Genomic DNA, 17,995 nt, shown 5'->3' on the forward strand with positions numbered 1-17,995 from the left:
TTGGTTTTTTATTTTTCAGGTCAATTATGTACAAGAAGTAATACCCTAGTCTTTATACTTCCATGAAAGACACTTTTATTCTGGATAGAGTTCAAATTGCTATATTTTAATGTGAAATCCAAAGAATTGGACACCATCATCACATCAACTATCAAATTACTTCTAATCACATCACTGACTGTAAAAATATCTAAATGAGAAAATTGTGAATAGTATACTCAGGGAATGAGTGGAGTGCTCCCCCTGTTGGTTAAATGAAATGCTAGTTCTTGTATTGAGTTTCAAATAGTGCTTTCTGTAACTGCAAGGTTGGTGAAGGGGGGTGGGGGTACAAAACTGTCATTTTGGAAGCTTTTTTAGAATGATATTTTGTGATCTTTGGAAATTTAAGAAATTTTTCATTTTTCAAAGGTTTTTCCTCATTAAGTTACATTTCATTTGCTGGGAATGTCTCTTTTTCTTTTTTAAGAGCAAGATTCAATAAGAGATCTAAATAAGAGATCAAACTAATAATTGGAGCCTCCTCTTTGATATGATGCCTATTAGAGGCATATATCAAGATGAAATGTTGGCATTTTATCCACTAAAACCTGAACTTGGATCCCTTCAACATACTAATTGATCATTTAAACATTTCCCTTCAACCTGAGAGTATGTCACAATTCATTTTTATCTAGAGGAAAGTCATTTGATATGATTCAGTAAACTATTCATCTGACTTTCTAAAACTATAGTTTTGAAATAAGAAAGCATAACACAAAATGTTAATGTTTACTGAAAATACAAAAAGCATTACATTGTACCATGCTTCTGTGGTCAGCTGATTCCAATTTATCATATAATTCATGGGCATTAGGAAGAAAAACAGGGATAGGTACTGGACCTGTGATTTCATTAGTAAAGGGAATTCTCAGGTTAGGAAGCTCCTTCTACCAATGAAGATTGGCACCTTTGTGGCAACTCATTATCTGAAAGAGTTGCCTAAGCAGAGTACTGAGAAGTTAAGTGACTTAGCCAGGGCCACATAATCACATAATCAGTATGTATCAAAGACAGAGCTCAAACCCTGGTCTTCCCAATTATAAAGCCATCCATATATACACTATACTAAGCACTGGATGATTTTAAGAAAAAAGTTTGTAGTGCTATGGATCTAATAAAGTTCATTTCTAAGGTGGTTTTACATCCATTGAACATCTCAACAGGATTCAGTTTTTCATATTTTAGTATTATACTGTCTGTACTAGGGCATAGGTGATCCAGGGTTCACATGAGCTCAAGTAGGGAAGGTACTATGAATTCAGACAGGATTAGTTTAGGCAGAAACTTTAAGTATAAACATAGGCATCAGATCAGACACTGCTTATGCCAGGGAAAGTCTTACAAAGTGGTAAAAACTAAGGTAGGCCTGAAAGCTAAAGAGTAAATTGAAAGGATATGTAGTATGCAAATACCCTTAGCAAAACTTCCAATTGCGCCTATTTGAGCAGATATATAAATAATTTCCAAGTGGCAGAGATCCAGTAGGTGAATAGAATGAAAAATATGCTATATATCATCATAGAATAGCTGATTTTAATATCTTCTCACCATACGATTTGGTCATTTTGCAATATCTCTCTGTTCCCCCATCCCCTTTAAAATAACAACAACAACTTTGAATGTCTCTTCATTATTTTCAAGCTAAATTCTTTTTCCCAAGGTATAAAGAGTTTATTATGTATAACCTATAAGCCTTTATGGATCCCAAATTACAGATGCTTGAAGTGTTGAAATACTATCCCACCTAGTATCATGAATTTGTTTTAAGAAAACATAATATTAGAGGAAATAACATTACAGGGATCAGTTAGACCATCAAATTTACCACAATTGGCTGATTTTGGATAAAATGTATTGACATTATTGTGAAAACAACATTGGTCAGGACAACATTATGCAGAATACTGATTGTGTAAATTGTAAGCTTCTGAAGAGTAGTTTTTTTTTTCTTTTCTCTTTATATTCCCAGCATTTAGCATAGTGTCAGACATATAAGAATGTTTAATAAATGCTTACTGAATTAAATTGAAATATTCATTCAATGTCCATCAAAAGCTGACCTTTCTTACTTGTCAAATAATCCTCCTACACAATTTCTCAGCTCTCTCCAACCCTAATTCTACTTTCCTTAAAAGTCTGCCCCGGGGCAGCTAGGTGGCACAGTGGATAGAGCACCGGCCCTGGAGTCAGGAGTTCCTGAGTTCAGATCCGGCCTCAGACACTTAACACTTACTAGCTGTGTGCCCCTGGGCAAGTCACTTAACCCCAATTGCCTCACTAAAAAAAAAAAAAAAAGTCTGCCCCAATGGAATGGCTGAACAAGTTGTGGTATATGAATGTAATGGAATGCTAGTGTGCTGTAAGAAACTATAAGCAGGTGGATTTCAGAGAAACTTGGAAGGACTTACATGAACTGATGCTGAGTGAGATGAGCAGAACCAAGAGAACATTGTACACAGTATCAACAACATTGTGTATTGATCAACTTTGATAGGCTTGACTCTTCTCAGCAATACAATGGTCCAAGATAGTTCCAAAGGACTCATGATGGAAAATGCTCTACAAATCAAGAAAAAAAGAACTATAAAATCTAGATGCAGATTGAACCATAATATTTCTATCTTTTTATATTTTTATTTTTTTGAGGTTTTTCACTTTTTGCTTTAATTCTTCTTCTACAGCATGACTAATGCAGAAATATGTTTAATGTGATTGTACATATGTAACCTATATCAAATTATTTGCTGTCTTGGGGAGGGAGGAAGAAAAATTTGAAACTAGAAATCTTATAAAAACAAATGTTGAAAACTATCCCTAAGTGTAACTGGAAAATAATAAAATACTTTTATGGGAAAAAAAAGATTAAAAAAAAAAACCACCACCAAGATCCTCTAAAAAAAATAGTCTGCCCCAATTCTGGTCTTTTGGACAATCTCTAAATTCCACGATCCCATTCTCCTTTGTATAATTGAAGTACTTTTTTGTCCTTCCCACACATTTAGGCCTAAACATATGCCTTCTTAGGTGATACTGAGGAAAGACTACTAGGTCCAGAGTCAGCAGTCTCAGACACTTACTAGCTATGCGACCCAGGGTAAGTCACAACTTCTTTTTGGACCAATTTCCTCATCTGTAAAATGAGGACAATAATAGTACCTACCTCCCAGGCTTGTGAGCATCAAATGAGTATGTTTGGCACATAGTAAGTGCTAAATAAATGTTAGCTATTATTTTTATTTGCCTTTTTTATGTATATGTTCTTTGTCCCAACCTGAATTATAAATCCTTCAGAGGGTTCTTGTCTTCTACACATTTGTATCTCAAGAATATAATAGGAAAAAAAATATTATTGTTTCTGAAGAGAATCTTACTCTCATCATTCAGTTTTCCTATTTTCATCAATTTTTTACACACATTCAGTGCTTTAGAAATTGAGTTTTGGTGAACCAAGCTTGGCCCTGATACTTCCATATCTTGTAGCTAGTAATGTTACATTAACATAGATAATGCACAGATGTTTCTGCTAAAAGAAATCCAAAGGACAAATGCAGTGATTAGAACAGGTCCTTGTCTCATATTTGTGTGGTTTTCAATCGTAGATACTTTATATGAATTGAAATTGTAACATATATGAATGACAAATTTGCCATAGCTTTTAATCCAACATATTAAAGAAATATGGATGAAACATCTATTAATTTCAGGCACTTTTCTAGGCCCTAGAGATATGAAGACAAAAATAAATTGTCCCTGGCCTCAAGGGACTCATTTGTTCTCATAATGTTTCTTCATTTATTAGTGCACCATTTGGCAGTACAAAATAGACATAACTTTCACCCCTCTAATTTCCCAGGAAGAGGTGTGGGTTGGAAGAGGGGAATTAGCAGTGTCCCTACCACTGCTACCATTTCCCAGTCCTCCATCACTGGGAAAAATGCTGCTACCCCCTCTTCTTGGTATGTGTTCCATCTCTCCCTCAGTTTGAGAGTTTCTTAAAATTCCTATTGTAGCGAAAACTATGCCAGAAAGATAATTGCAAGACAAAGATGACACTTTTGGAAGTGTAAATGGAATGTTGGAATGAATATGCCATGTTAAAACAGGTGTCTTTAGACAACATTATTTAAAAATTTTAGGTGATGGCTTAGGTTTCAAATTTTACTTACTTTTCCATAAGATATATTTTGTTTCCTGTTTCCTCCTAGTGATATAACCAATCCAGTATCTTCACCTAACTTAAAATAAAACAAAAAATACAAAACATCATTTGAGGAATAAAACATGGATGAAATTATACTGGATGGAGAAAGAGAAAAAAGGACCTGTTTTGCTAGATCTCTGTAGTTTGGGGACTTTAGCAGCCCTGCTTTTTCCATTTTTCGTTATTTAGATTATTATACTGACTTGTTGGGACTAAGTAGGAATCAGTTGTTTTACAGATAAATATACTATTGCTGGGGTGGAGATTAAAATTAATGGGTTGCCCAAGAAGTAGGCAAGGGGATAGGTCAGAACTGCATTCTTTGCAAAGTTTACACACGTTATCTGAATTGATTGTGAAATCATTGGCCAATCTGAAGTACTGTAAATGAAAGATTAAAAAAAAAACCACACACATAAAAAACCAAGGTCACTATTTATTTCTCCTCTCTTCCTCTTACTGCCCCCCTTTTTGAATAGGTTTAATTAAGCAGTTGTTTAGTTTCAGTAAATGGGAGGTGGGGTATATATTCTTTAGCTGATTCTTTGCACAATCTGGGAACTTGAAAATAATCCAAATGAGAACATGCCTGTAATTTTAATGACAAATCAGAGTGGAGGTCACAACTTTAACAGTCAGTGGGAGGACACAGAGAATCCTGTTCAAACCCTGGCAAGAAATGAGGAAAGATTTGTTAAGTTTTGTGGTTTGATATTTGTTAGTTTTTTTTTTAAGCTTTGCTCAAGTTTCTAGTAGGTGGGACATTTAAGTGGACTTTATTCAGGCAGTATTTTTTCAACCTTTGCTTGAAACAAGATCTCACTTGGAGTAGTCAGAAGAGAAGAGAAGAGAACATTACACAGTATTAGCAATATCTAGCTCCTAAATGTATCTTGCTTCCAGGTCCAAAAAATGAGATTTCCCGTAAAGATTGTTTTACTTCTATTATGGACTATCTGTGCTGCACAAGGTAAGGTTATTAGGAACAAGCTTTTGGTTACCTCTAAAAATAAGGAACATTTGTTAATGTACTGTAGAGAAAAGTACTGGGGGGAGGGGTAAAGGAATCAAATTATAGATTATAATTGCTGCATACTTGTTCTATTTCTATAGTTCATGCACATATGGATATGTAAAAAAATGTTAACTACTTAAGTAGCACATTTAGATATTTCTTCTTATTATTTTATTTCCAGGTAAATATTATGAAAGAATTTTGAAGTGGTCATTTTTGAGTTGTCTGGTTTCTTAAAGAGTACCCATTCTTGATTCATTAAGTAAAATATTGCTGAAAATACTATTTTACCGAATTATTGTTTTGTTCCTCTGGGGATTTTGACATGAAATGCCAGAGACAGTTAAAATCCTTACTATTATTAGTGGAGTGAAAGCTAGCCTATATAGTATCTAGAGATCAATGTATTTCTTTTTGGTTTCCAATACCTTTGTTATTTGTTTTTTGAAAACAATTTTAATATTCCATGAGCAGAAATTCCTTACAGTACCTTTGTAAAAATGTAATCAATTTAAGTTAGTAGGAAATTCAATCTATGAATTGATAACTTTATTCCATAATTAGGTATCTTTCAAGGAATTCTTTTTAACATGAACTTCAGGAAAATCCTCTACTAAAAGCAATATTCTGGTAAGAAAACAGAATGAGATAGGTCTTTCTCAATATCTGTTATCACATATATTTTAAATGAGCTCTCATGTTTCACAGCAAATTGGTGGGTTTACCTTTAGGTGCTTTACTTTGACAGTACACTTAAGAAAAGTGATAACTAGGATTAATATTTGATGTATCTATTTGATCAAACTGCATTAAGTATCTTTTATTGGAGAAGGAAGTCATGATATAATTATAATAAAAAGAGTTCTGAATTTGAAGTAAACAGAGATCTGGGTTCAAATTCTACCATTGACACTGACTAAATGTATGACAATGAACTGCTCATATAATCAATCTGGACTTCAGTTTCCTCACTTACAAAATGGGAACAATAATACCTTTAGTACCTACTTCAAAAAGTTATGTTTTTATAAGATACTGTATGTTGAATGGTTTACAAACCCTAAAGCACTCTATAGATGTCAACTATTATTTTTCTTATATTATCAGAAATATGCTATCTATACAATATATTATTTTTATATGTATATATTTAAAGTTCACAGATCTCAGGTTAAAAATTCTTGATTTAAAGGTTTAGTTGACTTACTAGCTGTGTGACCCTGGGCAAGTCACTTAACCCCAACTGCCTCACCAAAAAAAAAGGTTTAGTTGAATCCTTTTAAGGATACAACAAACCATCATGTGTGTGTGTAGGGGTAGGGGAGGCATTAATGTAAAATCTAGGCATAGAAAATTGAGAAAAAAAAAGGCAGGGAAGCATTAGCCGTGTTTAGGATAGGATGGGGGATGAGAGGTGGGGTGGGTTTGGGAGAGATGGTCACTCACTTTAGGCTGGAAGACAGAGTATGTGGAAAGCAAGTAATAGGAATGAGGTTTAGACAGGTAGTGTGGTACCAAATTTTGGACAATGTAGAATGTAAGGTCTAAGGAATTTGAACATTATCCATTTATATATTTATTTATTTACCTTAAATGTTGTATTTTCTGTACATATATTTATTTATGAGATAGGTGGCAATGAAGACCTATACTCACAGGTAGTAGAGATCGGGATTAACAAAGGAAGGTAGAATAAATAATAAATGTTAATTGATTAGATATGAGACATGTGAGGGAGGGCCTAGCAAAGTTAAATGTAGCAATCAGCTTTCAAAAATGGGAGGATAGCTTGAACAACAACAAAAAAAAAGCTAAACATAATTACAGTGACCCAGATTGACTCTAGAAAAAAATTGCAAATGTTTACCTTCCTTCTTTGCCAAGGACAAAGACTACAAAGTGTGGAATTATATATATTCTATCTATTACAGTTGATATGTTAATTTCGCTAAACTCTTTTTTGGCTTTCTTTTTTAAATCTTTGTTACAAGGAATAGTGTATATGTGTGTGTGGCATGGTAGTGGTAAGGATATGTATATTTGGAAATAAAAGTGTTATAAAAGTAAAAGGTATTATCCTGCCCTGTTGTACTTTCATGCATTCGCACAGATGGTGTTCAAGCCTGGAATGTATTCTTTCAAGGCCTGGGTTTAGATCCATTAATTCCTCTACCATGAAGACTCCCTTGGTCTCCTCAATTTCTCTTAAAGTCCATTATCTTGGTCTGTCCTGTCTAAATATAAGACTTTACCTTTTGTTTTATTTATGGATTTACCTATTTTACTCACCTAGTAGAATGCAATCTCCTTGAGAACAAGGATTATATCTGTTATCTTTGTACTTCTAGCACCTAACAAATTGTCTTGCACAGTGTACGACCTTGGTAAATATATATATATATATATATATATATATATATATATATATATATATATATATATATATATATATATATATATATATATATATATATATGTATATATATATATAGAGAGAGAGAGAGAGAGAGAGAGAGAGAGAGAGAGAGAGAGAGAGAGAGAGAGAGAGATTGAACTGCATAGAACTCCTCCAAGTTGTTGATGCTAAAATGTGGAACTACTGTATAGTATAAAGGACAGAGTCTTATGGCACATTGTTAGAAATGTCTTTTGGAATATCTAGCCCAAACTTTGGTGAATTTATCTGATGGGGCTATTATGCATCCCATGTTTGTCCTTTTTTTTTTTTTACAAGAATATCACATGAGAATTTGACAAACACCTTTAAAAAATGAAGATACATTACAGTATATCTGTGGAACCTGAAATACTTAGATTGTTCAGGACTGAGAACAATCACATATGTGAAAATCTGAATAGTATAGACAATTACTCTCTATTGCTTCCTATAATATACTCTTGTGCTGTTAATCATGGCTCTCATCCATGTATGTAGTGGCTTGTGCTGCTACTTAGAGCCACATTTCTTTATCCCTAGGCCTTTTTCACTTAAGAAATTCAGCCCTACCAGACCCTTTCTGTCTTTGATCCCTGCTCTGTACTCTCATTTTGCATTTGATTACAGACAAAAATATCTGGATTACTCAGATGACTAGGCTTCTAGTGTAAGATAGATGAAGGTTCACTGTGATTTGTTTCATTAAAAAACACATTTTTAAAGACTGCTAAGTTTCAAATCCAGGGAAAGTATCAAGTTCTGCACACTCTATTTTCCATGGTAAAAACTTTTGGCTCTGCCCTCAACATCCATGGCTATATTTGACTAATGTCCTGGGAAAATCTTATTCTATATTCACCATCGCCAGGCCATGTACTCTTTCCTTATGTTTATTCCCTGTAAGTTCATTGATGGCCACTACAGCAAATTATAAAATGGGCAAAAATTGGTTTTCCATCTCTGCTTTTAGTTCCTTTCTTCTGCTGCTCTGTACTCTTTTTTTCTTGATATCCCATAGCTACCCAGTATCTCCTACATTGATGCTCTACTCACAGAAGCAGTGGGTATAATAGAAAGAGCAGAAAATGAGAAGGGAGTTCAAAGGGTACAATGGAATGAGTGTTGAACTTGAAGATCTGAGTTCAAACTCAGATTCTCAAGCTTCAAGTTCATGGCTCTGCATTTTACCATCTATGTGACTTTGGAGAAGTCCCTTCACTTCTATAAGGGACTCAGTTTCCTTATCTGTAAAATGAGATGTTTGAACTAGTTGTGGTATTGAATTGCAGGAGACTGAATTGATGATAAAATGTGGAATAACTATTTGGTATAAAAGGCACAGTTATCTGGAACATTGTTAGAAATCTCGGGGGGGGGCATATCTGAAATTAGATATGCTCTTTTCCACCTCTAAATATGTGGTTGTATGAACTGAGTTTGGGTTTTGGCTCTGCCACTTAGCAGCTGTGTGGCCAAGTGATCTCTGTAATTTTATGACATCTGCAAAATGAAACTGATTTACTCTTAAATGATTTCTATTTTGTGGCACACAATGGCTACTAGAAAAGTAAGTAAAAATATAATTCATACTATTTTGGTCTGAAACCCAAAATCCAAATTGTATTTTCCTATGGAATTAATTGTTGCTTTAGCATCCATTACATATAGCCTTTATCAGATTCTTTGAAGGGAAGTATCATGAAGTAATAATGGAAAAAGAAATGTATAGGAGCCCCCAAATCTGGGGTTCAGTCCTACTTTTGACAATATTAGGATTCCTTGGGCCAATCCCATAATCATTCTAGATCTCAGTTTTTTTATCTGTAAAATGGGAGGGTTGGATGAAGTGATTTCTAAAGTTTCTTTGAGCTCTAAAGTCATATGTTGTGGATGTCACTTTACATTTCTGAATTTCAGTTTCCTCAGCTGTACTATAATAGCTCTTAAGGTTTAATGCAATGGAACAAACTTTTAAAGCAAGACTATGATAGATACTTAAAGGAGTTTTTATTTTACTGTGAAGATAAATACAAAATACATTCAATTTTCAACATTCCTGCACATTCATGTGATTAGTAACCTCATTTTCATTTTGCATTGGCATCCACATGTTTGAGGCTATGTACAGTAGAGAAAAAAAAGTGAGAGATGCCAGGCGCACCTTTGTGGAGCCACTGGGATTCCATTAGACCCTTTACACGTCTTGTTCACATACTGTTCTAAAGTACATTTGTTGCATATTCTCATTGCCTTTAAAACTCAAGTTTTGTGTTGCAATGATGCCCCCAAAGCATAGCACAAGCCCTTTGGGCACTAAGCCCAAGCATGCAAAGTCAGTGATTCAGTTTAGTGAGAAAAGCAAGGTGCTAGATAAACTTCATGCCAGAATGTCTGTAGCCAATATTTCCTGGAATTTGGTGTTACCAAATCAATGATTCATTATATCTTCAAAAGAGAGGAAAATATTTATGGTACTGTGGATTTCCTGTGTATTGAAAAGTAAATAGTATTTGAAAAATTTTTTAATTGAGATGTTAGCACAAAATGTCACAATTCTAGGGAATTACTAACTATAAAAATGTTTTACTCATTAATTTCATTTTGTGTGTTGCATTTTATGCGTTACTTCATGGTTACTGTGTTAGTAAAAGTAAGTTATCAGAATTAGGATTTGTTACGTGATGTTGAAAAATAATTACTATAGACACAAGTTTGGGGCAAGCATATTAATTTATCAATATTATACCAGTAAAGGATTGACCACATGTCTCCCTAACATCTCACAGTCCCAGGTCAAGGGTTAGAGGAGGCAGAGAGAGAACTTCAACATGCCTGTTAGCATGAGCAGGAGAAAAGACCCCAAGAGACCCATGTGGTCTGCTAGAGACAGCATGTGGTCCCAAGGAGACCCAAGAAAGAGCACTCCAGAGACAGAAATCATGTAGTCTCAGAGAGGCAAGAGAGACAACTTTACTTGTTCAGGTTTTTTTTTTTAGTCCCTTTTTAATAAGAGGTGGGTCCTTATACATCAATGAAATCTAATTGGTTCATATACATTAAACAAATGTAATTGGTTAGCATTATTCAAATCTATTGGTTGACGGAAGGTGGTCTATATTATAATGAACTCTAAAGATGATATCAAGTCACTCAACTCTTGGTAGGGAAAAGAATATTAAATTGTTCCCCCTCCAGGCAAAGTCCATTATCTAGGTGTTGTTTAATCCCATCAGTCTTTATCAATCTAGACAAAAGTATCTGTCTCCATTCCTTTTGTTCCCCTGGATTTGTACCAGATGAGATTAGTGAAAAACTCTCAAGGAGAACTGGACTTTCTGGAGTGGGGGGAAGGACTGATCCCTGGGTCCCCCAAGAAATCAATTATTAATAATTATTTTCTCAATTATAAAGAATTATATGTAGAAAAGTGTATTTTCAGCAATCTCTAGTGAAAGATTACTGTTTTTGGTGGTTGTGGGAACTTAACCTCCAATTCCCTATAGGTTCAATTTATCAACATTTGCATCTTTTACTTTCATCCAGTTGTCTAGGAATGTTACCCCCTGAAATTTGAGGACTGACTATAATTTCAGGAGGAGGAATGCACTACCATTTAGGAAAGCCTCATAAAAAGCAATCCTTTTACCTCTCCCTAATTGAGTCACTATCCCACTTACCACATTGCCTTTTCCAAACCTTTTAATCTCTCCCCAATCCTCCTATAGTGACTCTTCTCCTTACCTTCTCAACTGAAAGCCTTGTCTCATATTTCACCAAGAGCTATTCTTCTCCCCTCTTTTTCATCTCATACCATCCAGATGCCTTCTGCCACTTTCCCTTTTTACCCCTGTCTCATGTTAAAAGGTAGTCCTTCTTGTCAAGGCAATTCCCCTCCATCATCCCCAACTTGTCACTAATCTTCATTCTCTCCCAGTCTACTGGCTGCTCCCCTATTGACTATAAATAATGTCTCCCACTTCCTCAAAAGACCCTTACTTGATCCATCTACCTCTGACACATATCATCCCACATCTCTTCTCCCTTTGTGAGATAATGTTTGTATAGTGTTTTAGTACAGTACCAGGAACATAGTAGATGCTTAACATAATACTTGTTTCCTTCTTCCTCATTGTTCTATAAACTCCTTGAGAAAGTTCTCTACAAAAGTGGCTCTGTGCTTTAACTCTCTTCTTAGGCTCTCTACAATCTAGCTTCCATCTTCATTGTTCAACTGAAGCTACTTTCTCCAAAATTATTTCTAATCTTTTAATTGCCAAATCGAATGGCCTTTTAAAAAAGATCCTCATTCTCCTTGACCTCTCTGTGTCCTCTGACACTGTCAATCACCCTCTTCCCTTAGTACAAAAAGTTGGAGAGAGTGTGAAGTGCAGAAATTCAATCTGAAGGAGAGTTAGATTTAGAGCCAAGGTTTCAGGGGGTAGAATGAAACAGTAGGGCTAAAGATGATATGTAGAGGTGGAGGACTGAAGTGGATAATAAGAATGCAAGTATAAGCATTAGGAGAAGGGGCAAAGAATTTTCCTTCAGCAGACATCTTCCTTGTAATGCAGGGATGAGGGACTCAAGAGATGGACATTTGCCTGCCAGGTCTTAATATGGAAACTATTGATCAGAGCCCTCACCCTCCAGGGGCCTACGATGAGTGAGAACCAGTCAGAGCTGCTGTTGTTTGTCCTTTGTTCTTGAAGAGGACCATTACATCAGGGTAATGTCATGACTTTCAGTGGATTGGATTTAAGTGTGGGAGGGCTGTGCAAAGTCACCAGCCCTCCCACTCTCATCTAGAGCCATTTAGGTCCAGTAGCAAGATATAGATCAGGATGACTGGAGATCGTAATTGGGGTTAAGTGATTTGCCCATGGTCACACAGCTATTAAGTGTCTGAGGTGAGATTTGAACTCAGGTCCTCTCGACTTCAGGTCCAGTGCTCTATCCACTTTGCCACCTAGTTGTTCCAGAATCAGAGCTAGGGCAGTGTCAGAGCCACTTACTCCAAATCCTGGGGTATGGGGAGAAAGCAGGGAAAGGGAGATGGAAAGGCTCTACTAGAGAGCTTAAATTCAGGGTTCACCCCAGCTCTGTGACCTCATCCCAAAGGATTGGGGTCTGAACAAAACTCAGAACACATCTTACTGCTAGACCTCAATTCTCGACGTCTTATTATTTTTGGTGTCTCAACGTGAGGGATTTAGGGTGGTTCTGAGGCCCCTTGTGAGAAGGCCTTTTACTGTTGTTGAAGTTTGGAGACCCAGGACTTGTGGAGAACATGAATCCTCTCTGGAACAGCTTTTTCTTAAGGATAAAATGAGAAAAAAAGGATGTAGTAGCAGTGGTGCTGGTAGTAGTAGTCGTACTAGTAGTGGTGGTAGTAGTAGTAGCAAATTATTGCTTGCATTTATATATCACATGAAGGTTTGCAAAAAGCTTTACAAATATTATCTCAATTGATCCTCAAAATAACTCTGTAAAGTCATAGATGTATGTTCGCTAGTATTCTTTTCAAGAATTTGTGTGTCATCCTTGTGTAGGGCCCATGCTAATATTCTCTGTATCATTCCAATTTTAGTACATATGCTGCTGAAGCAAGCACTAGCTAGTATTCTTTTTAAGACTGTTTCATTCCCCCTTATACTTGGCTTTCTTCACCCCTCCACAATGGCAATAATTTCATTTTTATTCCCATTTTAGAGCTTTGAGGTTTTTTATTACTGGGATTTATAAACTAATCCATTATAGCCCAAGGCCTGATACATAGTAGGTGGTTAATTAATCCCTTCTGGTTGATTGATTGATAATAACATATTAATGACTTAATATCTTACTTACCCCAAGGGTACTGGCAGTAATCAAAGGAATGAATCTATAATATTAAGAACTTACTAAACCAATACAGGAAGTTTTCAGAGACAAGGAATGGTATACCTCTATTCAACTTACTCTCACCTCAAATTTGTTTTACACATCTCTGAAAGTTGTAAGAGGAGGAGCAAAATGTTTGCAAAATGTATTAGGGGAAAAAATGAAAAGAAAGTGAGGGAAGAGAGATCCAAAGGAAAGTTATAATATTGACTGCTGTTAAGAAATGGTCTTCATCCACGAGGCTATCCATGTTGTCGATGAGTCATTTTAGTTGTGATCTGTTTCAGGTTTTCTTGGCTTTTGCCAATTCTTTTTCTTTTTTCTTTCTTTCTTTCTTTCTTTCTTTCTTTCTTTCTTTCTTTCTTTCTTTCTTTCTTTCTTTCTTTCTTTCTTTCTTTCTTTCTTTCTTTCTTTCTTTCTTTCTTTCTTTCTTTCTTTCTTCCTTTCTTTCTTTCTTTCTTTTGCCATTCTTTCTCTAGCTCATTTTACAGATGAGGAACTGAGGCAGAGTGGGTTAAGTGACTCACTCAGGGTCACACATTTAGTAAGTGTCTGAGGCCTATTTTGTTTTTTTTTTTAATGTTTTTTTTTGGGGGGGGGCAATGGGGGTTAAGTGACTTGCCCAGGATCACACAGCTAGTAAGTGTCAAGTGTCTGAGGCCGGATTTGAACTCAGGAACACGTGAATCCAGGGCCGGTGCTTTATCCACTGCGCCACCTAGCTGCCCCCATCTGAGGCCTATTTTGAACTCATGTCCTCCTAACTCCAGGGCCCATACTATATTAACTGTGCAACCTAGCTGTCCTGGACTATCTATGTCAGTAGGCAAAACTTCCATCAGGGGCAAAATGAATTTTATTTTGAAAAGCACTGAAATTAATGATAATACTCTGAAATAGTTTTTTAAAAGTTTGAATTTGGTTTAAAATTATTTTGTTTCTGTTGGCAAAACAAAAAAAAATAAACTAAAGTCAACCTTAAAAAGCAAAAACAAATAAATAAAAAGACTATGAGTTCAATTCAGCCGCTGACACTTACCAGCTGTGACCCTGGGCAAGCTGCTTAACCTGTTTTCTTTAGTTTCCCCATCTGTAAAATAAATTGGAGAAGGAAATAGTAAACCACTCCAATATCTGCCAAGAAAACCCCAAATGATGTCACAAAATAGTTGGACATGACTGAAAAAGACTGAACAACAATAACATAAAATAATTTGGTAGATTTTTAAATTAAAAAATATATATTCTTTGGCAGTAGTTGTTAACTTTTTATGAAAATGGCTAAAATATTAATTGGCTGAATTCAGTGAATTATTTTTAATAATTTTTAATTAGCCTGCATTTTCCTTATGACCAATCAGTCAATTAGCCAACCTAATTAAATTAAATTAAATCAGTCAATTAAGTGCCAGCATAAATAAACCTTCAAAGTATTAAGTGGCATAATTTCAATAGGAACTTTTCAATTTGGGAAATATTCCTTCTGAATTGTCTCCCTCCACTTGGCTTCTAAGATGGTGCTCTCAGGGGCAGCTAGATTGTGCAGTGGATAGAGCACCGGCCTGGAGTCAGGAGTACCTGAGTTCAAATCTGGTCTCAGACACTTAACACTTACTAGCTGTGTGACCCTGGGCAAGTCACTTAACCCCAATTGCCTCACACACACAAAAAAAAAGATGGTGCTCTCTCTGGCTGTCCATGCTTGGAATAATGTTCTCCCTTCTCATCTCTACCTGCTGACTTCTAAGGTTTCTGATAAATTCCAACTATAATTCCATCTAACAAGAAGCCTTCCTCAACTTCTTTAAATTCTAATGCCTTTCTACTTTTAATTACTTTTTTGTCCTGCATATAGCTTGTTAGATTTGTTTGCTTATTGTCAGTCCCATTATTATTCCCATTGTTATTCCCATTCCCATGATCTCCTCTTTCATATCCCCAGCTTTTAGCACAGTGTGTGACACACAGTAGGTAAGCACCTACTGTGTTTAATAAATATTTGACGACTGACAACTATCACCTATTGTTTACTGTGTGAAACTGATTGGTCCCTTCACATTGCTGCTGGTACATTTCCTCTCAGTGAGGGCTTAGAGGATTGTTGAAAAGGGGTTTGTTTTCTGACAAGAGGGAGGTGACAGTTTCTACCAAACCTCTACAGGAAAAGGGGACAGGTCCTCAGAGACCTTACAAGTGGCAAAGATTTTTTATCACCCTACTTCTCTGTCACCATGGAGCACCCAGGTTAGTAGTTCAAGGAATACTAAGTGGTTAGTGGTACAAGATAATGCTTCCTGACAATTGAGGAGAATTGGAGACTATGCAAGAAGTTTCATCATTTTTGCTATAGTTCTAATGTTCAGAGACCCATTATACAAATCACTTACCAAATCAAGTTGCTTGTTTAGATCTGGGACTTGGTTCTTCCTAGGATTCACCTAGATTTGGTCACTCCTTCAAGGAAGAAATTTTTTTTTAGTCTCAGATAGTTAAAAAAAAGGAAAAGGCCAAAATTTGTGATATTTTTACTGTTGGAATCAACTAATTTATTTTTTCCCAAGGAAACAGAATATTATGAGGCACTTGGGAATGGCAAATAGGAAAAAGTATATATTTTTAAAAAGTGTATGACTAATTTCTTCCTAGTTGAAAACAAACCCTAAATTTTAAGCTATTAGTAAAGAAAAAAAAAATCAGAAACAAAATAGGTGATCAACTTTGTTGGATTTACTTTGAACCTTAATGTAATTTTTTTTTTCTGATAGAACATGGGTACCCTCTAGTGGCCTCTTCAAGTTTTGCCTAAATCTTAAATAGTAATTTCTTTGTAAGTCTCATCAGGGCATTGAGTCCACATCATCTCACAAGTGCTTTGGCATGATCCACTTTCAAAATCTAATCTCAAAAATAGTAGAAACTACAAAATGATTGTGCGTCATAAGGTATTCAAGAAATGTCTTCACCATGGCAAGAAATAGATTTTCTTTGGAAAGCTCACTGTCACTGCTTGAAACCTTCTGTTGATTCCTGGTAACTTTCCAACATTGGCTTTAATTTAAAATTTAAAAGTATATTTTTTCTTTTGGGAGTTCAAAACAAAATTGTACCTTCTCACATTCCCACTAAAATGTCAAAATACATTAAAGCCATCAATTTGGCCTATCTGTTCTTTTCTGGTTCAGGACATTCCATTTCCTCATTGTTTTCACAAAGGCTCTTCCCCATTCAGGGAACAATTTCCTCACTTGGAATCCCTACTTCATTTCCAGGCTCAGGGTCAAGTGTCACTGCCTAGATACGGTCTTTTCTGGATCTAGAGGAGCTACTGCCACCCCACCACCTTTATTGGAGGTGACTGTTTTTATTTTACATTTACTTATTTGTGTGGAATGTGAGCTTCCTGAAGACAGAGTTTGTATTATTTCTGTATTATTCTCTTCAGAATCTATCATAGTATCTGGCACGTAGGGATTTTAATGCTTATTGAACTGAACTGAATTTATGAACAATAAATTCAGCATGGTACACTGACAGTGGAGGAAGGAGCTTTTCACTAAAGATCCTTCAAATACATAGAGTAGATTGTGACACTGGGCAAGTAATTAACCTCTTGGTGTTTCAGACAACTGTCTAAAGCTGTAAGGTTCAGAGAAGTTGTTTATCTGAATCAATAGAGGGAGTTTCTAAATCAGGAGCTCCCTACCCTTAAGAAATCATAGGTCTGGACAAAAAACATAAATTGAGGAATTGTTAACAATTGCCTTAGGTGAAGCATCCTGAAAGAAAAGCCTTATCAACTTTAAAGAGAGTACAATTTGTGCTAGCTGTTAGGTTTTGAATGTCTTTTTGGAAATGACAGTGCTACTGAACCAGCAGTACTTGGTCTTGTAGTTGAATATGGATATAGCAGTCAGGTTTTCCATAGCAGTATGGAATCTGGACCCAACAATGGCTCAGTTGTGGCACAGTTGTGCTCAGGCCCATGGTACCACGCTATCCCAGTGCAGAGCAGAAGAGTTTAAGCCCTATAATGGCAGTTGTCTTACCCTAATATTGAGGGTAGCATTTGACACAGGCATTGGCCAAAGGGCAGGTCCACTGTAGCCTATTGTTTACTGAAATGTAAAACTGATCAGCCCTCCATTTTACTGCCACTGCAAAACCCAGTGATCATTATACAACTTTTCCCCTTCTCCCTAGGGAGGAAGACCGAGGAGTGACATTGTTGGGATAGGCTTGTTTTCTGACAGTGAAAGAAAGGTAAACATTTCTAACTAGCCAAAAGGAGGAATGTAGTGGCTCAGAGACCTTTCATGAGGCAAAGATTTTATATTCCCTTTCTCTTTCACTGCCATGGAACTTCCAGGGAAAGTAAGGTCCTGGCCAGGGAACACTAAGTGGGTAGTGGTAGAGGACTGGT

The 17,995-nt window shown here is 35.9% G+C and overlaps 1 protein-coding gene and 1 non-coding gene across 3 annotated transcripts in view; one reads left to right on the forward strand and one right to left on the reverse strand.

The window, feature by feature from the left end:
• Positions 1 to 4,761: 4,761 nt before the first annotated feature.
• The window catches only part of CFH (complement factor H), a 132,692-nt gene continuing 119,458 nt past the window's right edge, over positions 4,762 to 17,995 (forward strand). For both annotated transcript variants that reach the window (XM_044000223.1, XM_044000224.1), the window contains exon 1: positions 4,762 to 5,213. In XM_044000223.1, coding sequence (XP_043856158.1) covers positions 5,156 to 5,213 — 58 coding nt within the window. In that variant the 5' untranslated portion in view covers positions 4,762 to 5,155. The remainder of the gene's footprint in view (positions 5,214 to 17,995) is intronic.
• LOC122726998 lies at positions 13,200 to 13,306 on the reverse strand. The gene has a single exon (XR_006352983.1). It is a non-coding gene; the product is annotated as a U6 spliceosomal RNA (small nuclear RNA).

This window comes from Dromiciops gliroides, chromosome 4 (assembly GCF_019393635.1).
Source record: "Dromiciops gliroides isolate mDroGli1 chromosome 4, mDroGli1.pri, whole genome shotgun sequence".
NCBI classification, from domain to species: Eukaryota; Metazoa; Chordata; class Mammalia; order Microbiotheria; family Microbiotheriidae; genus Dromiciops; species Dromiciops gliroides.